The 24,274-nt window shown below is 40.7% G+C and overlaps 1 protein-coding gene across 1 annotated transcript; it reads right to left on the bottom strand.

The window, feature by feature from the left end:
* Nucleotides 1-296: 296 nt before the first annotated feature.
* PSMB2 (proteasome 20S subunit beta 2) lies at nucleotides 297-23,945 on the bottom strand. The gene is made up of 6 exons (XM_084609718.1): nucleotides 23,726-23,945; nucleotides 19,184-19,306; nucleotides 16,722-16,792; nucleotides 4,838-5,000; nucleotides 2,973-3,022; nucleotides 297-534 (listed from the first exon to the last, which is right to left on the bottom strand). The coding sequence occupies exons 1-6, from the start codon at nucleotides 23,814-23,816 to the stop codon at nucleotides 427-429; spliced, it is 606 nt and encodes a 201-aa protein (XP_084465844.1). The 5' UTR covers nucleotides 23,817-23,945; the 3' UTR covers nucleotides 297-426.
* Nucleotides 23,946-24,274: the final 329 nt, after the last annotated feature.

Genomic DNA, 24,274 nt, shown 5'->3' with positions numbered 1-24,274 from the left:
CGTTATACCAGCTGCTTGCTGGACTGCACCACGTACTGACAGGATGGATGATGGATACTTAACTGCTAAAAGGGAAAATTAATATTTGATCAAGAATTTAAGAGGGAAGACATTTGGAGCAGCAAAACTGGAACAAGCTGAGAAAGCACAGAGACACACTGATAAGGGCGCAGAACAGCAAGGAAGGAAGTTGCTATCTGCACAGTCAAGGATTGGCAATCCCAGAACCCATCTGCAGAGCGATGATGATTTAATTTACTTTGGGAGAAAAGGGTTAATGGAATAAAGTGATAAGATTGATATAGCCAATGTCAATCTTTATTTGAAGTCCCCAAGTGCAGTACATTAATTGTGTAGTACATCAAACAAGTAGAAAAAAACCCCAAAAGTGAACTGAAAGAAAAATCCCAGGAAAGATCCCACGGGTTAGGATGACACTTTCGGAAAGGGTATGTTGTCCACTTCGTGGATGCCGTCTTTGTCAATGAACCGGACGCTGAAAGAAGGCAGGTTCAGGATGAAGCGTTTCTGAAGCTGTTTAACAGACAGAGAGAGGGGAAAGATTTGTTCAATGCTTAAATAAAAAACATTTCTTTGAGAGAGACATCGTTGCATGTCCTAAAAGCATTAGTTTCTCTCCTCCAATTTCTCCTGCTTCCACTTTGTTTCTGCAACATCTCTGGACACCAAAACTGAGAAGTGCCTTTTATATTCAGAAATCCTGGAGAGCTAGAATTGACTGTGATCTCTGTGGAAGTCAGTTTGGAAATTAAATAGAAATCGGAGGGTTGGCATAGTCACCTTAAAGAATTACATGGATTTTACAAGTAGAAAAAAGCCACTAGCAGCAACGTTTTAAGCCTACGAACTTGCATAAGCAAATAAATATATTTTAATTCTGCTCTTATGTGAGTTTTAGTTTACCTAAAATTCCTTTTGAACAAATCTGAAGCAGGACTTGGGATCTGAATAAGGAGCTTGCACACCCAGTAATGTAGTATGTTAGACTTGATAAGAGAATAAACTTGTCATGCCCAAATTTATCTTGATGTACATCTTAAAGAATCTGTCTTAAACTAGTGCCTAACAAGAGAACAACTCTGTTGAAAAAATTCACTTGACTATGTGCCAGGGCTAAGTATTTAACAGGTCCCCACAGTACACACTGCTTGGGATATAAACTTCAGTCAATCGTGCATGAGACGTTGGCAGCATGAGCTCCCTCTCCCACATGCCTGTTATTTCAGCATGAATTATCTCAGTTCTCTAACAAGATTTTTCATTCAAGTGAAAGTGGAGAAGATTACAATCATTTTCTACCATTACACTTAGATACAAACAGGCAAACATTTTAGAGGGGCCTGAGCTCCTCTGCTTGTGATGTATTTACATTTTTAAACTTCTCCACCCAATAACCAACACATATGAGTTAAGGTCAAACCCTTTCTTAGGCAAATGCTGAAGTCACCTTTAGGGTAAGACACTTATGAGCTCATAATAAATGGTCAGTTTGATATATGGAGGATAACGCCACTTCTTACCTTGCTTGAGAGCAGGATGCCTTGATTATATAAAATACAATGTGGTATTGTTTGTTCCTTGTATTAGGATGAACTGCATTGAGTAAAGAGGCTCTGCTGTCACATTATTTTCTTTTGTAGCTTATTTGTACATTCTGAATTTTTGGGTTAGGGTGCATTGATTACTGAGGGTGCACCAATATAGTGAGCATTTGTGACATTCTTGGTTTTAATTTTTTTTAGCAGTAGTGATAATTATCTATCTTAGACACGGTAAGCATAGATATGAACTAGACTGCTGAGGCAAGACATGGAGGGCAAAATGTCAGCAGGTCCTCCATGTAGCACTGTATGGTAATATACTAGTCTTCTTTTAAGATGATTCTTCACATGCTCCAAGTGTGTTCTTGGTTTATACATAGTTACCTAGTAGGCCAACTTCTAGAAGAACTGGTCCCGCAGTTCTTGAGGCATATTCAAGGCAGGATCCCTAGATTTATGCACATTTCTAAAGTACATTTACAGTGGCATCCAAAGTTAAGCAAATTAGTGGAACTTGGTAGTTCTTGCTGTGTCCCAGAAACCATGAGCTCAATAGCATATGACAACAGCAAAGCTGCCATGTACTTATCTAGCTACTGAGTTACCATGCGAGACTATCCTTTCAACTCACTAGCTGTAAGACAGGTAATGGTCAGAGAACTATACAACACAACTTCTTTCAGGATAGGGTTGGGCAGCACCCACCAAAGTAATTTGTAAAGTACTTTGCTAACTATCAGACACCATGATTGACAGGAAAGCTAATCTACTAAAAACCTTACACATCACCAAAATGCTTGTAAGGCCCTTTGCAGAAGACTTCTCCCCAGTAACACCAGTTCACCTCTTTAACCTCCAAGAGACAATGACACCGAATACTGCTCTGATAAAGATTTATGATGTGAAAAGGATATTTTTGCTAAAGCTGCTGATCAACTGCTTCAGTGCCTGAGGTCAAGTCATTATTGGAGTTAGACTTGGTTATTCAACTTATGAACTAAGGGGAGAAAGCAGTTTAAAAATGTCTAGTAGAAAAATAAACTTACCACAAGCACAGGAGGATAAGTATCAGAAGGATAAAAACATTTTAGGCAGAAATAACATAAAAAGACAAAGTCAAGGGCTGTCTACATCAATATTATGTTAAGTATGGAAGGACCAGAAGTAAAGAAAAGCAATTAATCTTAAAGTTTACATTCTGGAGGACATGAACCATACTAAGACAACGTAAGTACGCACAAATCCTTTTCCTCAGTAGCTGGTTCCACATCTGGCCAATGTATATTTATTACCCCTTCTGGCAAAGGCAGGGAAAAAATGTGACAGAGGAACAGGAAAAATATCAGTAAATGAAGGCAAACAAACATTCCTTTCTCAAGATCACACAGGCCCAAGTCTTTGGTGACTCACCTCCTCTAGACATTTCTTTAGGAGCTCCATTGCCTCCTCGCGTGTGATACCTGAAGGAGAAAACACCCACAGATTGCTTTAGTTAGAGGCCATCTCTCTCAAGTCAATCTTTTTATTAAATTTAAACAACTTTTCAGCTGAGCACCAAAAAAAACCCTCCTTCCCAGTTCACAGAAAACACATTCCATATGTACTGAGGATGCCCTGCACTGAAGCACTCGCGCTGCAACAAGCCATTGAGAATCGATTTGTTATACCAATAGGAAGCATGACGGAATTTTGCCTCCCATGGCCAGGGACTGGGCTTCGGAGAAGTCCAGCCGTCTCTCTTTCCTTGAGTTTATTACAGCTTTAAATCAGCTCCATCTGTCCAAAGCCGGCTGCAAGTCAGTGAACGTGGGCGGGGATTGGTTTTAGTGCTACATTCCCTGCTGGGTATGAGCTTTAATAATGGGAAAGGCACGTGTGTGATGCCCCTGCTAGTCTCACACATTAGGATTAAAAAAAAAAAAAAAAATCAGCATTCAGTGGGGATGGCCAACTGTGACAACATATTGTACTTAATTTTTTTCCTTTTGGAAGGGGTGGGGAAAGAGAAGAAAGGCAGCATCGCTTCCAGAAGACGCAAGTAATGAAAAAATTACAGAGATGCATGCTTAGCATGCAGCCTACTTGGTTCAAGGGCTTTTGTTCCCAACTCACACCTGCTGCTCAGGTGGAATAAGCTCCAATTAGAAGAGAACTGCCAGATTCCTGCTGCACTGGTTGCAGGAGGCAGATAGAAATACTGCTAAAGGAAGGTCTCTGCTATGAGTCAGTAAATTAAACCTTGCACGCAAAATATTGCTGCCAATGGGAAAGGTGCTTTTGTGGCTAAAGTACAAGGGAGTCAGAAAAAGCTTAACTCTATTCCCAGCTCTGCAGATTTCCAATGCGGACAAGTCATTTCAGTTGTGTTTCAAGTTTCCTCATCTGTAAAATGGGGATAATGCTGCCCTGTCTTTTGGCAATCAGAGAGGCTAAGTTTGAATGCTTTAAAAACATTGAGAGCTACAGATGTGCAAAGAATTATTCTGATGTAAACATTAAACACAAGGAAAAGGTTGCAAAGCAGCCAAAACAAAGCATCCCCATACACCAGATCTGCAAAAGGATGAGATAAACATATTAGAAAAGAGTGCAGTTTTATTTTTCTGGTTTTTTAATATGCTATGAACTGAGCGGATGCAGTTATGGAGAAATGGGAAACTAGACTGCACTCTGAAGAGGGACACGTCAGGAGATAATTGTATGCACATCATAGCCAGCAAACTAGGTAACATACAGCAGCAGCAGAGGTATTTGAACTATAGCTTGTAGAGGCAGATGCTAGTTGAAGACATCTTCCTGCCTCACGGTTTAGTTTCGAACAGCATGATTTAACTACCATTTGTTAGTCTCTTGGTACAGGATGATAGAAATGCTAAGTAGTAAATTATCAGTGCAACACCTGGGGCAAAAAGTCAGTAGTACCCAAAATACTACAGTAAAGCCATCAAAACATTATTTATTAGATGAAGATGGCCAGGAACTAACAGGTCAGTTTAAAAAAAAACAACAAAACTTCTTAACTTTACAACAGGAACAGCAAGCACTTGGAAAAAAGTCTAGTTTCACTGCAGCCTCCATTTCTGCTGAAAAGCTAGTCTATAGATTTTTAGATCTTTACTCCTCAATGAATATCTAATCTCTGTGCCTACTACAGCAACAGAACTGGCTAGAGTGACTCAACAGGATTCACAAACGTGAGATCCCACTTTATTAAGCCTTTGATTTACTAGTCAGTAGAAAGAGAATGGTTTCTTTGCCACAGGCTTCATACTTACTTGGCTTGTAATAGCGGTCAAGAATGCTCAGGGTTAGGAATGCACCATATCCATGTGCTGCAAAGGGAGCTTTAGCCAGGGCTGCAAGGTAATCCATATAATAAAGGGCAGGGCCTTCGTGTTCATCGTAGCCGGCCAAAAGAAGATTGACATGGTAAGGGGTCTGCAAGCAGAAACACAGAATTTTGATTAATGCAGCAATACTAACCACCCTCCCCTCTACTGTCCCCCATAACATGTAGAGACTGGTAATCCAGCCCGTTTCAACATGCTCCTTTGGACACAAAATGTCTCTAGTAACTGTGCAAATTGCTTCTGAGGAACACATTTGAATTCAAAACCCCGGAGTGGCTGAAGTTTTTTGTTGTTGGGAAGCAAACTTCTTTGCCCACTGCATTCCTTTAAAACGTGTAAGACTTTTACTTTCCCTTCAATCTGCTCCTTAGGACCCTTTCACAGTTAGTGTTTCAATCTTATGGGGACAAATCATAATTAAAAATACTTTCCCACCACTGTCCATCTCAGAAAAATGCTTAGATTTTTGACTGTCAGCATGCAAGCAAAATGTGGACTTTTTTGGCAGGTACAAAGTTTCTGTTAATTTAATATGCTGTTTATTTAGTTACACTGAGTTAACCACGCAGCATTTTAAGCCAGTATGAAAACAGAACACAGTGTGAACAGTTTTATATATAATGTTGCATTGTAACATTAATTGCCAATTAGACTTTTATTCCACCTACCAGATTTAACCTAAAAAATCACTAAGCTTATGTGAATAAATTTGCTTCCATCTAAGACTGAAGACTCTGGCCCACTTTCTTGTTATCATAAGATCAAGATAATCCAAGTCCCCCCCGCATCACAAACATTTAAGAATTAAATATTTTCACGTGTGTCTTTTAGGTTTCAGAAATGGTTTGACAGATGCAGAGAATTAAGTGTTAGTCTGCTCCAGTTTAATTCTTTCCTCCCTATTCTTGTTTAAGACTTTAAACACAACCCATTAAATAAAGATGTTTTCATGTTTATTCTTTAGCCAAGAGAGACCACCCATTTCCACTAATACAACCATGCCTTTTACTGGGTTATAAATACAGATCTAGTAATTCTGCAAAGCCCCAGGAGTTTGCATCATGTTTTATATGGGTTATCATTTGCTTTAAAAACCCATGTATTCTTATTGCATTTTCCACAGTGGGAAAGTGGTTGTGTAAGCACATAGCTATAGATATTCCAAACACATGTGAACACATTATATGTGATTCCATACCCACCCCCACACACACACGATTACCAATTTGTGAAGCATAGGCTCATACAAGAAGTACATGGAATCACCATATGCCTGCTCAACACTTTTACACTTTTAGTAGTTCCATACTGATTTTAGTACTTAGCATTAATAAGAAACGGTCATTGAAAACAGCATGTTCATTAGATTTTCAGAAAACGTAGATCAACAAACCAGCCAGCCAGAGTAGGGAAGATTTCAGAGTAGCAGCCGTGTTAGTCTGTATTCGCAAAAAGAAAAGGAGGAACTTGTGGCACCTTAGAGACTAACCAATTTATTTGAGCATAAGCTTTCGTGAGCTACAGCTCACTTCATCTGATGCATAAGTCAGGAAGAATGACACCTACTACTAGTGCCAGAGCAGAGAGCAAACTCATTTTGAAAGTCTGGGATATGTGCTGTTGGTAGGAGCTTGTTTCTTATATACTTGAGAATGTAAGAAAGTGGTTAAATCCTTAGGAGCAAAACTGATTCCTTCCTTCCCAGAGTGCTATCTGCAGTTATTCTGTCACACTGATTCCTTCAATGAGAAGTTATTAAAAATCTTAAAATAATAGATTGGTATTACATGGTTGGGATAACATTAAGTTGAGACCAAAAAACCATGACAGTAAAGGACATCACTGGATACAAGTGTTACAAAGAACCTTGAGTTGAAAGAGTTTTTAAAATGAAATGACAGTGCTATAGTTTGAATGCCCTCCTCACAAAAGGAACTGAACAGGCTGCTGATCTTTCCCACTTCATGAATCAACATATCCTTATAAAACGGGTTAGCAAATTAATTCACGCAATGGTTTTGGATATTCTATTTCACTACACTGTTTTTATTATATACATTTTAAGGGTCCACCAAACTTTTAAAAAGCGTTATTGAAAGATATTCCATGAAAGATTGTTTCAGTCATTCCAGAATCAAGTTGCTACACAAATGTATTAGTTTAATTAGCCTGTGTATTATCATTTATTTATGCTTAAACATCTCACATGCACACCAAAGTTGTCATTTAAAAGCCATGACGCGCACAGAAGACAACTCACAAATTATTGTGCTACTTCAAATTACCAACTTTTGCATGTGTGAGAAGCTTAAGCATAAATAAGTGGTGTCACAGACTAATTAAATCAATACAGCTGGGTAACAACTTGCAGTTTCCGAAATTCTTCTGCAGAAGCTCCATGAGCTTTTAAAAAAATCTTTTGTTTGTGCTTTTTAAAAAATTTCAAATGTAAATAAATCTTATGCTATTTTACTACTAGAGCAAGGTGAGGCTCAAACATTAGATAATTATTTTCACATTTTATTTACTATTTCTACATCTTTTCTAACTGATTAACACCCTTTGGGATGCACATAGTTCCTGATCTGTTTCAGAGCCTATGCTTACAAAGAAATGCAATATTAAAAGGGCATTTTCATACATCATTTTGGGGAGTAAAATTCATGTCTTCCACGGAAGAGGTTTCTTTTCAAGGTACGTCTTTTCTTGATATCTAAAGTCATCTTCGCTTCCTGCTGCAGCGCCCACAACACTCACCTACTGCTAGAATTTTAAAGTATGCCAAGATTTGTTTCAAATCTAGCAGTTCAGGACTTGAATCCAAGGTCCCACAAGACTACATTTTGGAATGTGGCATTTTAATGGGGAATTGTTTTGGGTTTTGCCATGACATTTTACCGGTTTTAAAAAAATATGTATTTTCATAGGTGAAAGTTAAAATGGTTTAACTTGATTAACCTTAAAACATTTAAACTGCAATGGTATTTGGAGCAAAAGGTAAAACACTAACCCAAGTGTTGTGCCTTTAATGCCAGGTGCTGCAATTTTTCCTGTTGTGAAGGCTTAAGGAACCAACTTCTAAAAGACACTGGACCACAAGGAAATACTAAACTCTACACTTGTTGAATTATGTGCTCCTGACCCATCAACCCCACAATATTAAAATCAAAATTTGTCCTACTCTGCTTTTTTTAGTTTTGCTGCAAATATCATGTGAAATATGAGCCTTCCAGTATCCAACGACCTGACACTCCCATTTACCAGACATGCCAGCCAAACAAATAAAATCAAATTTTGCAAATGAACCACCTCAAATAGCTTTTACCCCCAAAAGGGAGGAGGATCCAGAGACTCTAGAAGTCCACTAGGAACTTTGCACTTTCTCTGTAAAAATTAAGACCACAGATACTATGGTGACTGGCAGCATTACAAAACCCCAAGAAAACCTTCATATGAGCATTAATGTTACGCTTTTTAAAATGCCTGGTTCTAATCTTTCATAGCATGGGTAGGCATGGTGGAAGTTTCCCCTACTATAGATCACTGCACCTTAACATGGACCGACAACAACCTTGCTAGTCTAGTACTGGGGTCCTCTTGCACCCTCAATTCTTCTATGCCTAGTCTTCCAACTCTGAGGTTTTGAGCAGAAAAGCACCAAGTCAGACATTTGTTAAATACTCTCTACACTGAACTTTAGTTTAGTAGCAGGATGTTTATCAATTTCAAACTAGGCATGGAATTTTGTTGCTAATTAACATGAGCAAGAGCTTTGAACTTTTTAGAATGTTACTGTGATTACAAAGGTTTAACATGAGAGATGATGGGCTAACACTTTGGGACGGAGTCAAAACAATCCATTTTTTCGTCTCTCAAGAAATGCAAGCTTTCCCTTCAGTTAAAGGAAGTATTTTCCATCCCCATCTAGCTTTGCACTCTATGCCATTGGATTTAAAATAACTGCAGTGATTAAGAAGAGCGTGAAATTCTTCAGAATTTACAGCTGAAGAGAACAGTTGTGAGAAATACACTGAAACAACAAGATCAGCGATGGGAGGCTGGGCGGTGACAAGCAGCGGTGTGACATCTGGCGGAAGCCAAAGTCACAGCAAGGGGGAGAGAGGTGGGCGTTAGGAAGCATCCTGCCAAGCGTGGACAGCAAGGGAGGAATTGACAGTCTTCCTTTGGACTCAGTCCAGACCCTGTCACCTATAATTAAACAAAACAACACAATAAGAAGCTGCACTTTAGAATTTGGGTTTTTTTTATTTAACAATGTGCTGCAACTTAGTAAATATACAACCTTGGCACTGGCATTCCCAGCAGGTAAGTCACCTGGGAGATTGGGGAAGGCAGTAGGTCGAGAAAGGAAACAGCAATAGTTTCTGCACCAATAAAAAATGGTACCAGAGAAGTATGCATGTAGATTTGTGCTGCAGCAGCCAAATAGGCACTGACAAAAGGTCTTTTCAGAGAGACACACGCTCACACAAATACACTGATTATGGCAAAGTGTGTCCTCATCTGCGAGGGTGTATACCCAGTATGAGGAGCACAGCACATCAGAAGTGATCAGTCAGAATTAAAAACACTTCCTTAACCAGTACAGTGTCAACAGTTTGACCTGGGAGACATTTACAATAAAGCCCTTTGACTCCTCCCTGGGAGTGTAAAGGGGCCTTCAAGTGAGTGAACACTGCCAGAGTAGCGTGAAGAGCCCTTCCCGTAAATAAGAATCAGGTTCTATGATCCCAAAGGAAAGTGTGACTTCTACTCTGAGCTTAGGCAGGGTTCCACCAGAAATAAATCATGGACCCCCTCCCGTAAGCTAAGGGTATGTCTACATGCGGGGGGTGGGGTGGTGAGTGGTGGGGGGAAAAGCTATACAATTCAACTTGAGTTAGTAACCTGACTTGCCATGTCTTCACTGCTATACTAACCTGACTTAAGAACACACTTTCTATTTTTGCAGGGTAGATACACTATATTTGGCTTCATTTTCACAATCCATACAGAAAACTAAGGTCTTGTCTAGACACAGTTTTACACTGTTTAGTTAAACTAGTGTAAACCCAGGTGGAGGTTCTTATTTTGGTTTAAAAATGGCTTACTTTAATTCAGCTGTTTCTAACAGAATTAAGCTAAATCAAAAGAAGCCTGGTTTAAAAACAAAATAAGAGCATCTACACAGCATTAACCCAATTGAAACTGGTTTAAAAAAAAAAAAAGAAAATCACACCTGAAACTAAAAGAGCACAAATGCACATGCAGACAAGCCCCAAGTCCAACTGCCAATGAATTAAGTGTCAGAGTGTAAAGTTTAAAGAGTTGGAAAGCTACCAGTTACAGCTATTGCTGTGCATCTTCAGGACTGCAGTGAAACACTACAAACTTGACAAATTAATATTAGCTATTGTCCATCAGCAAAGAGGTGGGCCATTTTCTTGTTGCTACACATGATGTTATACTCCGGCAGCAGCTCCAAATTTGCGTGCTTTCTTGTTAAAGGTGCAGCCATGTTGTAATTAGAGAGGTTTCAAAATTTAATGACTTAAAATGCAACATGGCACAGATGCCTTATTATACCAGCTAGTTAACACAGTATTTGTTTTCTCCATTCATTTCACTTGCTAATCCAAAACGCTGTCTCTACCCAACAAATAAAGCTCACAGATAAAATCACTGACTGTCCAATGGCAAAATGTAACCCCTGTGTTTATTAATCGGTAGTGTTTTTAAGGGGAATTCAGGCAAAATTCAATATTTTGGGGCAGACTCCACATGTTGAAGCAGAATTACATGCTGCAAGGTAAATGTAGCAAGTTATGAATGCTAAACACTCAGCAAGTGCTAGAAATATGAATAACTATGATTGCAAAGCATTACATTAATGCTAGTTCATCCATAGAGATAGACAAATGAATTCAAACTAGCTGAAGTGGTGAGGGACACAGATGGTGGTTAATAGCGTAGAACATGCCTCAGTTTGGGTTGGGCTGTAACACTCTAATACCCTGCAGAATATTGTTTCAATATAACACACAGAGACTCAAAATAATCTATTTCAGTTGGTGACATTTCACTGAAGTAGACCCAGTGCAAAACACCAATGTCCCTGTGTTGCCTTCACTGCATAATGTGGACAGCCATAAAACCAGGAAAAAGCTATGAAGGGAAAAGATTATATAAGATGTCCCCTCTCTCCTCCGCATCTGGCACTTTTGTAAACACACAGTCAGCAAAAAAAGGGGAGGGGCCAATAAGGAGGACAACTACCCAACCAGCAAGCTCCACCCCCTCCATACACTAAAGGACACAAAAACAAAGATTCCTTCATGCAGCTTCTCTGATCTGCAACCCCCACCGAAGAGGTCAGAGCACAAAAGCTGCCCAATGCCAATTGCCATGGGGGAGCGAGTTGGGAACAACAACTGAATGGCGCACACAGGAAGAGTTCCTATGGCCAGGGCACCTTGGGACTGAGGCATTCCGCAGGTGAATGACCTTCTGGAAATTTTCTGGTCTTACCCCTGCTTGCAAAAGAACACTTACGGGTCCCTCAAAGTAAGGAGTAGGAGAGTACAGCCCAGCCACATAGCTAGTCCCATGGTATTATTCTGTCCCTCACTGTGAGTTTTACCCCCCCAACTCCTTTACTTTTCACGTGAAGGAATGTCGATTACTAATTATAAACAGGAAATTCGGAGTTGGACCCCTGGGTTGCATTTCTGACCGACCTTGGGCAAGTTGCTTCACCTCAGTTTGCTCATTTGTAAAATGGAGATATTATTTATTCACCTTCCTAAAGTGATCGGAAACCCCTGAGTGGACGCAAAGCATTGGCATGAAGTTAGACCAAGACGTCAATAACAAAGCAGCACCGAGTGAGTGCAATGCTCAAGCTCAGATTATAGCAAGCTCTTCTACATTTTGTAACCCACTAAAATGATTTAAAGACTCCTGCATGTTAATGACCAAGAGTCCTGCTCATACTCAACTTGCTTCCTGTTCAGACTTGTACCTTGTAACATAATTAGCTAGAATAAACCCAATAATTGGAGGTATCCCAGATACATGTGAATGGAGCCCAAGCACCTTTTGGCATGGAGCCATTTCACAACCTATTTGGAAAGAAGAGGGTAGTGTTGAGAAATGTTCTGGATTTAAGTCACCAATTTCAAATCGTAAGTATTAAGACAAACAGTTTCCAATACCACATTCTCAATAGCTGAAGACAATTTTTATTCTGAAGACAATTTTTCTAATCAGTTTATCTATTGGTTTTAGAGTTAAAAGTTACAGATTTAAGACAGTTGTGTGGGATTAGTGTGCAACTCCTTAACGAGTAGAGATTCAGAAAAATTAGGGTTGGAGTAGACCTACAGAGGCTTTTTACAAAGCCAAAATCTTTGATATAATAATCACTACACTTCCAATGGGACTATTTAGCACAGAAACAGGGATTTCTGATCTCAGCAGGCACCTAACTGGGTAGCACACACACTCTAGGAGTGAGAAAGCAACACCTTCTCACATACAGTCCTCCTGAGAGAGGGGATTTACACCTGAAAACTCATAACTGTATCAGCACTGTGATGGGCAAAACAGCAAGTTAAAAAAAAATTCTAGTTAATTTAAACCAGTATAGCTCAGAGTATAACCTCCAAAAGCATTACTGAGACAGAACAGTGATTCTATAGCCTGGCTCTTCATAAAGGCCAGCCCAACATAAAAGGTAGGACTTTTGAGGGTACAAGTAAAGGAAAAAACAGAAGGGATCATGGATGAACTACACCCAAAAGCTGGAGAAAGGCAATATCAAAATACAAATTAGGGGATGTTTTCTAACTTGCCTGCTCTCCTGCCCCCAAAATTAGGGAAATAATCACAGTTTGGTAGGGTCATCATCTTTTATAAAACTCCAGTATCAGGTATTCAACCCACTAAGGTAACATTTCCCATTGCCAGACCTAGACAATCCCTGCCAATACATGATCCCACGTTTAAAATGCTCCCTTGTGTCAGCACAGAGCAGAAGACACACGCAACTCAGGTTCAGTCATAAGTGACTTTCCAAAATATTAAGAAATAAACTGGATTTGGGCAAGGCAAATTGTTTTACATAGCCAAGAATGGAATATCTTAAAAAACCTCTTCATATTGGCCTGGCCAAGTATTAGCTGCTATTAGCCAAGGGTCTAGGCTCAACTCAGCTTGCAGGGAACTTTCCACACCTTGCTGTGCATCAAGATGAAAATATATATTTAAACATGTAGGTAAACAACCTAGTCCCCTCCTCTTCCCTTCCCCATAAAGTATAATTTAGCTTGGCACATATATTCTGTTTTATGGCTATAACCAACAGTATTAGATTAATAGACTTCCAGAGTCTTATGTGAATGATTTCTTTGTACAAAGCACTATTGGCTATATTTTTATTGATTCTAACTGGGTCACAACAGGCACAGAAATAACAAATATCTGACAAGTGATTGAGCAAAGAATACAACTTTCTGATGCCAATGTTCGTAACTTCGTGTTGAAAGCTCCGCACTTTCATACGAGCACTAAGTGCAAAGTTTCAAAAGATGATAGTGTTCTCCCTACAGCACAGAGATCCCTGTAGTGTGACAGCGGTGTCAAAGTGCGCCATTTGCTCAGGGGCATTGCCATCTGCAACAGCACAACATTTTGTCTCCGGTAAATAAACACATCTGCCTTTGCCAGTGTCCTCCCCACTGTGTCGCCCATCTGGAGCAGGTGAGCTGGAAGGCAAGCCTGGGCACAGGGAGGAGGGGGGGTGCAGAGAGGATCAGGCCTCAAGGGACATGGCACATAGAGGAAGAAGACAGTGCCGCATCATGTCACATCCTGCTAACCGCATTTGCCAAAAAGCATGTTAAATTATTACCCTCGTTAGTGATATTTTTATCATATGTAACAAATGGCTGTCTGTGCTTAAGTAGGCAGGACATTCAAAGACAATTTCACCTATGCCATCTGCTCTGAGGGTCCTGTGACATTGAGACAAATAATCAGCCTCTTATGCAACTGATAGACAAGTCTGTGTATGCACAACAGAGGGAGGAGAATTACAATACTGTTTCTCATGGCACTCATGGAAACTCAGAACAGCTCCATGCAAACATACAAGCCTTTCAAAATGTGAACACTTGAATGAAAGTTAAAATAAATATAATTTTTATAGGACTAACATCTACAGTCCAATTTGTATCCATTTAATTTGCAAGAGGTATATTACACTGATTTCTAAATAGAATGAGGTGTGGTTTAAACAGAGGACTAGGAGTCAGGACTCCTGTATTTTATTCCCAGCTCTGTATGAACTTGGGCTAGTCAGAGCCTCAGGTCTCCCCTTCTTCCACCCCTTTTTTGTCCTGTTCATTTAGACTGAAAGCTCTTCAGGGCAGGCTCTATGTACATATGAGGCCCAACAATAGGGCTCTGATCTGGGTTGGGGCCCACGGGTACTACTCTACTACAAATAAGAAGACTGACGGCAAGCCTGAAAAAGGTTCCCTGGGAAATTTCTATAAAATGTCCTAGCAATAAACAAATCTCATCCCTGTTCCTCCCCATACTAACATATTTGCTCAACTTAATTCACAGCATCATCAAGTCCTCTTATTTTCCCTGCTCTTCTTTTGTGTGGAGAATATACATGTGCCAGGCAGAGGACTCTTGAAATCCCAAAACTTGTATATTTAGATACCACTTTGCCTTTCTGTAACAACTTCCAGCAAAGAACTTTATAGCACTTTACAAGCAGTGAATTAAGCCTCCTCTCCCTGTGAGGTACCCAAGGATTACGTATTTATATCCAATACTTTCCCCCAGTTGTAAAATGGGTGAGGCACAGAAGTGGATATTTGACCTTGAACATGTCGCATGGCAAGCCAACAGCAAGTGTAGAACCCTGAAGTCCCGACTTCCTAACTATAATTGCCAAGCATCAAAGGGCACTTATAGGAGGCATCTGAATGATGAATGAGGAGACAGCATTTATTAGCAATGCTTTGAAATATTACCTTAAGTTAGTCCGTCATTACACTCTGCTAATTCGAAAAAAACAGCTTCCACTTGGTTTTGATATTTACTGAAAGCTTCATGTCTGTTTACAAAAGGGGCTTGTTTTGCTAAGTACATCAAATAGTTTCGCTCTATTAAATCATTTTGGGAGAAGATTAAATGGATTCAATGCATTTGCATGAGAAGTGTTGGCCTTATCTCTATTTTAAAGGGGCTTAATTCACTTAGCTGTCTGGTATTTATGGCAAAATGTTTACTGGGCCCAAAGCTGGAATCTTAACACTGTAGTTGTATTAGTTTCTGATAAGTGAGGTGATAGGCAATTTAACGAGAAGAAAAAAAAAAGCAAACCATAGCTTACAATTTCCATAAAACAGACCATTTTGAGGAGGAAAAGCCATAGGTGAAGAAAGAAGAGACCTCTTGATTAGAGTTCATCCATCTGCAAGTGAAAGTTATTCCCTAGTAATTCATAGTGGGTAGTTAGCGGACATTTGGTCTTCACCAAGACCCTGGATTCTGGGCCATATCCCAACTGCTATGCCACACTCTGAAGACAATTAATCAGATCGTGATCAAAACAAAATCTGAAGTTTTTCACAGGTTGAAAACTTCCCCCCTCTTATATTGCTTCTATCCATTTTTCATTTGGAAATACACAGATATAGATCATTTAAATGAACAGTAGCAGTGCTAACAGGGTAGCCATTTGGGGAAAGATATTAAATGATACTTCAAGTTTTTCGTGTCCTTAACATGAAAACACAAGCAAGCCTATTATAAAAATTGGTAAAAATTCCTTTCACAGGTAACATTTTACAGAAAATAGAATAGTTGTCAATGTCATCTCCTTAAAGCTGAACACAATGTTATTGTAGCTATTTAACTAGTAATACAGGAGAACCTTAATTTGCCAAATGTCTCCAGGGTCCCCGAACCAATAGGGGTTTGTTAAAAAGAGAACATGAAACAACGAACACAAGCAGACAAAGTGGGACAACAGGAGGCACTACTGTGGTACAGTAATACTTTATTCATACCACTGAAATTATTTAGGGCGTAATATAGCACGTAGTATAATTAAGACACAGGAACCACAAGGGTGGATCTTAACACATGTATCTCATAATGGCAGCAGTTTTTAAGGTACTTTGTGAGGTTTATATTTTTCAAATAAGGCATTTCAGAAATGTGGGTTTAGGGAAAAAAAAATCACATTTTACTGTACACAAGTTACATCAAACAACTGAAGTAAAAATCTAGTTATGCTAAATGAGAAATTGCTAAAATTATCTGCAGCAAGCGTAAGAAGAGAGCATGGAATTATGAAGTGAAAATGAACTATATAAAACTGACACAAAAGGGAAATGTCTTCTCCACCCCTTTTGTAGCAACAAAACCTGATCGCTCTCAAGGGTCTCAGTTCCACGCGACTCACTGTGGGGAGCCTATGGCTTCACTAACTCAGACCATACTCAAATCATTTGCTTATTTCAGAAGGAGAGAGAGAAACTTGGCCAGTCACATGTTATTTTCATTTTTATTTTGTGTTTGCTGCCCTGGAGCATTCAGTCATGTGTAAGCACATGTTTAAATTGTGAGCCTGAGGGAAAAGAATGAAACAAAAACATTGCTGAGAAGAAAAACGCTGTTGCAGCAGGAAGGGATGTAGGGAGGGAAAAGGGCAAACAGTGTTTGATTTTTGCGAGAAGCCCTTAGTAACTTCAGCCATTGCTGGTATGCCTCAGTTATTACTTACCCGACTGCGCAGGTAGTCTGCCAAGTTTCTGCGTGTAAAGTTTGCTGCTGCAGTAGGAGACAATTCATACCCTGATATAAGAAACAAATGCATTGATGAGGAAACTGGAGTGCAAAATGCATTCTTCTTACTGCTTTGCTTTCACTATTTGTTTCATAATAAAACAGAAAGGCAACATGATCGAGGGCAATTCCAAGTTCCTATTCTGACTCTGACAACTCATTTATTATGTTCCCTTTACCTCTGTCTCCATTTTCCCTTTGTTAACTGGGAATAATTATACTGACCTATATCAACAGGGTGCTAAGCATTCAAATTACTCATATCTATACAGGGATTCAAAATACAAAGCCCTAGAAAATTGCAGAATATTACACATCTGTATTCTGAAAATTTTTTCATACAAACTGTAACCCAAAAAATGGCGTGGAGTTAAATAGGAGAGACACAAAGAGGGACAGAGAAGATGTTTTTCACCCAGGATTTGAAGACCAATGGAAAGTTCCTACATTTCTCTAAATCACAGGGTATGCCTACATAGCAATTAAACACTCGCAGCTGACCCAGGTCAGCTGACTCGGACTGTGGGGCTATAAAATTGCTGTGTAGATGTTCGGGCTTGAGCTGAAGCCTGAGTTCTGGGATCTCTCAATTTTTAGCCCTGCAGTCCAAGCCCTGCAAGCCCAAGTCAGCTGACCCAGGCCAGCCACAGGTCTTTTATTCCAGTGGAGATATACCTTCAAAGATATACCTGGACTGCAGAAAGAGAAGGCTGTTGCCCCACAGGCAAGACTGTGGACAGGAGAGAATTCTGAAACTAATGCTGAATCTTTTTTTGGGGGTAAAAACCAATCCTTTAGATGTGTAATTCCATTTTAGTGTGTGTACAGGAAAGAGACTTAGTAAAAAAGCATGTGAAATGTTCTACAACCTGTGACAATGAATAAAGAACCAAACGACTGACGGCTTCTATAAATAATACAAGACACTTGATCAAAAAGCCTAATGCTAAGGAGAGCAGAGCAAGTTATTACATGATATCCTACTGTCATTAGAACCTTTACCCTGCCCTAAAGGATAAAAGTTTTTTCTAGTAGTCTTTGCTTTTTTCTTTTTTCTTTTTTTTTTAAAGTGATGACATAAGGTGCTCAATCTATTGCTTCATAGAGATATAAACAGTGGATTTCACCAAAATACACAAATACTTTTACAATTCAGTAACGCCTCATCTATATACTGAGTATAGGTGAACCAAAGATTATTTAATTAAGAGTTCAAACATTTGCAGTCACTCTAGAAATCCAGAAAGCTGAAAGACCATAAGGCCAAACTGTCTGCTCTTTTCGACTAGGTCAGTACAAATCTGATTAGAGATCTGAACACACCACAGGAGATGATCAGTGCTTGCAAAGGCAGGAGGAAAGATTTTACAATGAATTGTATATAGCATATTTCACTAGATGATCTCAGAAGTGCTCTGCAAACTAATTGCAAGTACTCTCATAAGTGAAGTATTTTCTTCTCCTTTTGCAGATGGAGACACTGAGGAAGAGAGGTCAGATGACTTGCTCAAAAATCAACCCACATCAGAACTAGCAACAGATACAAGAGTCCTGATTTCCTGCCTTCCCCTTTCTAACAGCTAGGCTATCTTCCCTGTTTTGTACAGACCCAAGCGTACCAATTCTGATGTGTAGTTATACTGGGACATATTGTTGATAGGGAAGGGAAAAAACTTTTTTTTAAAACTCATTTAAGAAATGAATTATTGAAATCAAAATGGAGACGTTCATATACATATTACATACACACACACACACACAGAGCAGGAATTAACTTTTTATGAATATATAAATCTGGGTGGATTCAATGCCAAGTATTCAAGCCGCTAACTACCTATCCTGCCCTCATCACCATATTTACTTGAGCCCCTAAAAGGCAGAAATCCACAAACTAGACAGACTAAGAAAATGAAGTGTCTCTCCCCTCCCCAACCCCACGACACCAACCTGAAATAATCTAATAGTCATCTTTAAAGGAACAACAACTTTATTAAGAATCACCCCCTATGTCTGAATGTTTTTGAACTACTTGTTAGAAATAACTCCTAACATTACGAAAACTAAAAAAATTAGTACATTTCACAGTACTTTTTATATAAGTTTTATTGTTTCCCTTGTAGAGAATCTGTTTATTAATTTTTCCTGTTTGTGCCAGTTCTTCACTCAGCAACAGGAAAGGTCTTTTTAAAAAAGATTAGCAGTAAACTGTAAATCCACAAAAACTGGCATGGTCACTAAGGGCCACTGTAATACTCACAAATATATTTTATTTAAAAAAAACCCAAAAACTAGATTTCTAGCTGTCCTTTAAACTCTCAGTACCTCTAACAACATGCAGCCATATTAGCTCTCATTCATATAATTATAAAACATGACCTCTTGTTCTGGTGTTGTACTTACCATTTCTCATTTTATAGAGCTGAACATTTTTCTGGATGTACTCTGCAAACTGCACAGTGTCTCCAGCTTCCCCCACACACAACAGCAAGATCTTCTCACTCATTTTAAACATCTTATCATGGTCTAGGCAATGAGACAATTACAAACACGACAGTCATGCTATTTTGCCAATACCATAGCAGTTTCACAATTTATTTAATAAGTACCAAATTAAAGGATTTTAATCACTCAATTATGCTAATCAAAGCATCCCAACTAAATTACAATATTCAGCTTCTCTCAGTCTCCCAAATTAATCTGTTGCATAGTGTTCCTATGTGCCGTTAAAAGCTGTCACACTTCAGAGAGGTGACTGCATTTCAGTGATTAATGTAGCGCCCTACATCTACTCTGTGAATCAGTGTATGATCCCAGTTGTGCAACTGGATCCATGCTGACAGCCTCTGCACCTGCAGGGAGCATTCATGGAGACAACTGAGCTCAACAAAAGGGTCCACATGTGCAGATCCAAGAGCAGAAGCTGGAACTAAATTTTGAAGTGCTTTGATATTCTTCAGGAGGGAAGATGCTACAGAAATGCAAGCTGTTACTCATGTACCAACGTTGGTTAAAACTGCACAAATACAGAACAATACATTTTAAAAAATTAAGTATTAGCTCTTTCATTCTATTATTTACTCACCTATAAAATATTCAAGAATTTTGCTTGATAAGCTGTTAGGTTTTGCTTTATATAAATACATGATAGTTTAGGGCAAGTGTAATTCTGGGTAAGTTGAAACATGTGAATACATTAAGCAAAGAGAAATTATGAAAAATGTAGGATCAAAGTGTACGTCAAAGAGACTTCCGTTTCCTAGGATATCCAAATCCACTAGTAGCTGTTTCAGAAGGGAGTAATTTGGATAGACAACCCTTGACAAACAAAACCACTTATTTTAAATACGGGGTAGTCAATAGCATGACTGAACTGTATTAGAACACTGGTAATAGGAAAAAATAATAAATATTGATTACAAATTGCAAAAATAGCCCATTGAAAAGCAACAAAATCATTAAACTCTAAAACAGAATTCTTTCCTTGAAATCAAAACTTTAAAACTGTAATTTTCTGAGGTATTTTTCAAATCTCAGCTATAACAACAAAACTATAGGAACACAATTTTGTACTACTCCTAATACTGTAATCTTATCTGACCACCAGTCTGCTTTAACTAGATAAGATAGATAAATATTCAAGCAGCTGTTAGTGCCTAGGGAAAACTGCTTCTCCACATTCAGGCTAGGTCTACAGAAAACAGTCTAAATCTCCATATCTGAATCTCACTTTCACTTTCAATTTACTAAATACTGCTGAATAATCTTCCCTGGAAGACATTTTTGAAAGCTTCTGAAATGTCACAATCCTTTAATAGGATTTGGAGAGTATTATGCAGTTGTTAAATACTTTAAAAGTTGCTTTTGAGTGTTTAGGGATTGCTATTCAGATTGATAATTCTCTGCAATCTGTTTACAATTTGAAGGAAAAGACTACCAAATACCAATATGACTACTACCTACAGCTTACTATTTTTCAAACTAGGATTAATAAATCCCACATCACTATGTTTGCCTAAATAGATTAAATAAATTCCAACAGGAATTAAACACCATTAGTTTACAAACCAAACTTTTTAAAAAAGTTGACTGTATTTGGTAATATTTAGAGTACAAACTGCAATTTATTACAGAGATTTCTCCCTAACTTGGTGTCCTGCTTATGAAACAAGATCACCACCTCTGTTCATTTCTGTAGCCATGAAGTAAGATATAGTGGTCAGATTCATCTAGCAGCATAGCCAACGTTTGCAATTTTATTGAAATACTCCCAATATTTGCGGGGAAGGCATGGTGTTTAGTTTGCTTTATTTTTGAAGCCCCAACTGCTGCATTCATGTGATTATGTGAGAATATACATTTTTAAAGAAAGGAAGTTTAACTCTCCATGTTGAAGAAAAACACTTGGAAGTGGAACTGCATTAACATAAAGGCTCAAATGTGAACATGAAGGCTGAAACCCAAAGTCAAATTAAAAACTTTTTTTTAATCTCATGGTTTTGGGGGCCTGACTCATGACTTCTCCATGCTTGTGGCTGACAACACAGATCTAGTACAACTTTTTAAGAGGAAAAAATTATATGTGGAACTTGAACATTTGACTGCACTTGTTTTACTTTGCTAACATAAAACTCAGTCCCACAAACATATGTGTAGCTTTGTGCGTGCGAGCAGTTCCACTGACTACATGTAAGTGCTTGCAGGGTCAGGCCCTGAAACCTGATGTGCAGTGGGGAAATTTTAAAGTGTCTCCACCACCAGCTCTAACACCAGTTCAACCGAACCCCAGTGAAAGTTGGTCGGAACCCTAATGTTGATAAGACTTTTGTGTCTGGACCCATGTTTTCTACCCTTTCAATTAGGCTTACTTTTAAATAGGGTTAACTAAAACAGGTCCAGCCAAGGAAGCCTTGGGTCCCACTAGTTCAAATGAAACTGTGTTAAAATTGCTGGGGGAAATATTTTATATATTTTTCTAGTGAAGACATAGTCAATTGCCTTTGGATGAAGGCTCAGAAAGGATGTAAAACCTGGGAACATGTAGTATCTGTACTCATCTCCAACACTCGAGCAGATAAAAGGTACACATAGATTCATAGAATATCAGGATTGGAAGGGACCTCAGGAGGTCATCTAGTCCAACCCCCTGCTCAAAGCAGGACCAATCCCCAATTTTTGCCCCAGATCCCTAAATGGCTCCCTCAAGGATTGAACTCACAACCCTGGGTTTAGCAGGCCAATGCTCAAACCACTGAGCTATCCCACCCCCCGTTCATGTTCAGGTAACTGTTATTGTTCAGATGGCTCAGCATTCTAAATTTTTTCATTATTTAAAAACTGTTGCTAGAAGTGAAAAAAACAAATAATGGGTGCTTTATAAATCCTAAAGATCAGCAACAGCTCCCCATAATATCTTTTCATGTTCAGTTGTTACATGTGCACAATCTGAGACACAAAGTTACCTCTTTTGGTCTTGCTCAGCTCTCTCACATGAGCAGTTATGGATATTTTTCTATTTGAAGTAACTTAGAAATGGGTGGACAACTTGGCTCTTACATCTTCCAAAAACTAACTAACACCGAACACTTTACAGATGTTCATTTGATTAATTTCTGCTGAATAACCCTCAACTACCTTTTCACTTCTATGCCGCTTCTCATGTAAGGGAGAAGAGCCAATAAAAGTCAGAAAAAAACACTACACTGTCAGCCATGAAATCTCTCCTCAAAACTCACCTTTGCTGTGATGCCTACGCATTGCTCAACAATGGTATACTGTGACTACTGCTTATTATACCAACCATAATCATTTCACCGATACCTTGACCTCCCTGCTGATTCTTTTTCTCCACCCGTTGCCTCTCATCTTATATTTAAATACACTATGGGGCTGGGATAGAGTTTTCTTTTATAAAGGTGTGCAGTGCCAAGCACAAGGGAACCCTAACCTGGGCCTCTAAACTCTACCGCAAGAGATTGAGGCGACAAATACATGAATTCACTGTAGAACCAATACAGAATAAATAAAAATATCTAAAGTCACAGCAGAGAGACTAGGAGATCAATTGCTTTTTGAAAACTTTTCCCCTCTGCCAAGTTTGCTACATCGTGAAAATACCTTTCCAGTGGGAAGTTAGCAGCTACACAACACATTCTTTGGGGCAGGGGCCAGGCCTTCCTAGGTGGCTGCACTGCATGCAGCCTAATGGAACCCGGATTCTCAGCAGGGCCCCGGGGTGGTGTCACAACACGCCACCACAGATCTTGGTGAATATCTTGGGTTTTTGTTTGTTTGTTTTTAAATAAGAAAAGCAAGTTCCTTCGGAGTCTTCAAGGTAACCTGCTTCCCAGTGCAAAGGTGCATAAATAGTAAATGGTGACACAGCAGCAGGTGCACCAAGAAAACCGCCATCAAGGGGGCAGGGATCTCCCGGACGTGTACCAGTCCCCTGGGCTCTGCAGCAGGGGGGAGGGTAAAGAGATCTTTACCCCCCCCGAGCAGCTGGCCCCCCCCATCACCTCCCCCCCCCCGAGCAGCTGGCCCCCCCATCACCTCCCCCCCCCCGAGCAGCTGGCCCCCCCCATCACCTCCCCCCCCCGAGCAGCTGGCCCCCCCCATCACCTCCCCCCCCCCGAGCAGCTGGCCCCCCCCATCACCTCCCCCCCCCCGAGCAGCTGGCCCCCCCCATCACCTCCCCCCCCCCGAGCAGCTGGCCCCCCCCATCACCTCCCCCCCCCGAGCAGCTGGCCCCCCCCATCACCTCCCCCCCCATCACCTCCCCCCGAGCAGCTGGCCCCCCCATCACCCACCACCCCCCTCCCCGAGCAGCTGGCCCCCCCATCACCTCCCCCCGAGCAGCTGGCCCCCCCATCACCCCCCTCCCCGAGCAGCTGCCCCGCGACTTTCGTATCCCCCCCGCCCCCGGGCCCCACCGACGCCTCCCACCGTGCTTCATCTGGACGATGCTGGAGGCCGCCACCGTGTCGGACGCCACCAGGATGTAGTCGGGGCCCTGGATGCCGATCAGGTACTCCATGGCGGGGGCGCGCGCGCGGTTCTTCCTCAGGCCCGGGCCGGCGGCAGCTCCCCTCCCCTCCGCGGCGCGACGTGACACAGCGAGGCCGCACGGCGGGCGCAGGGGGGATGACGCGGCCGCCCGCTCTCGCGAGAGCCCCGCCCGCCACGTGACCAGGCCCGCTCCAGCCCAGCGACCTCTGACCTCTGACCCCCGCCCCTTCCCCCGGGTCCGGGGACTCCGCCCGTCTTCCGCCCTCCCCTCCCCCGCGCCGCGGCCTTGGCTTTTCCGTTGCCGTGTCTCCGCCTCCGCCCCTTCCCCTCCCCGCGGGGGAGACTGAGGGCTCTGGGTCCCCTGCCCGGTGGGGCCCCCTGGACTCCCCGAAGCCCGGGGTTTCCTGCCGTGCCCCCCGCGGTGTCTGAGCACCTGGCCCGGCTGTAGGCTGGCCGCGGAGCGGGAGCGGCCCGGCTCGCCTCCGC

The sequence above is a fragment of the Lepidochelys olivacea genome (genome assembly GCF_965140295.1).
Source record: "Lepidochelys olivacea isolate rLepOli2 genome assembly, chromosome: 19".
Lineage (NCBI taxonomy): Eukaryota > Metazoa > Chordata > Testudines > Cheloniidae > Lepidochelys > Lepidochelys olivacea.
Note: the sequence above shows the minus strand (reverse complement) of the source record. Positions and strands in the feature narration are given on the sequence as shown.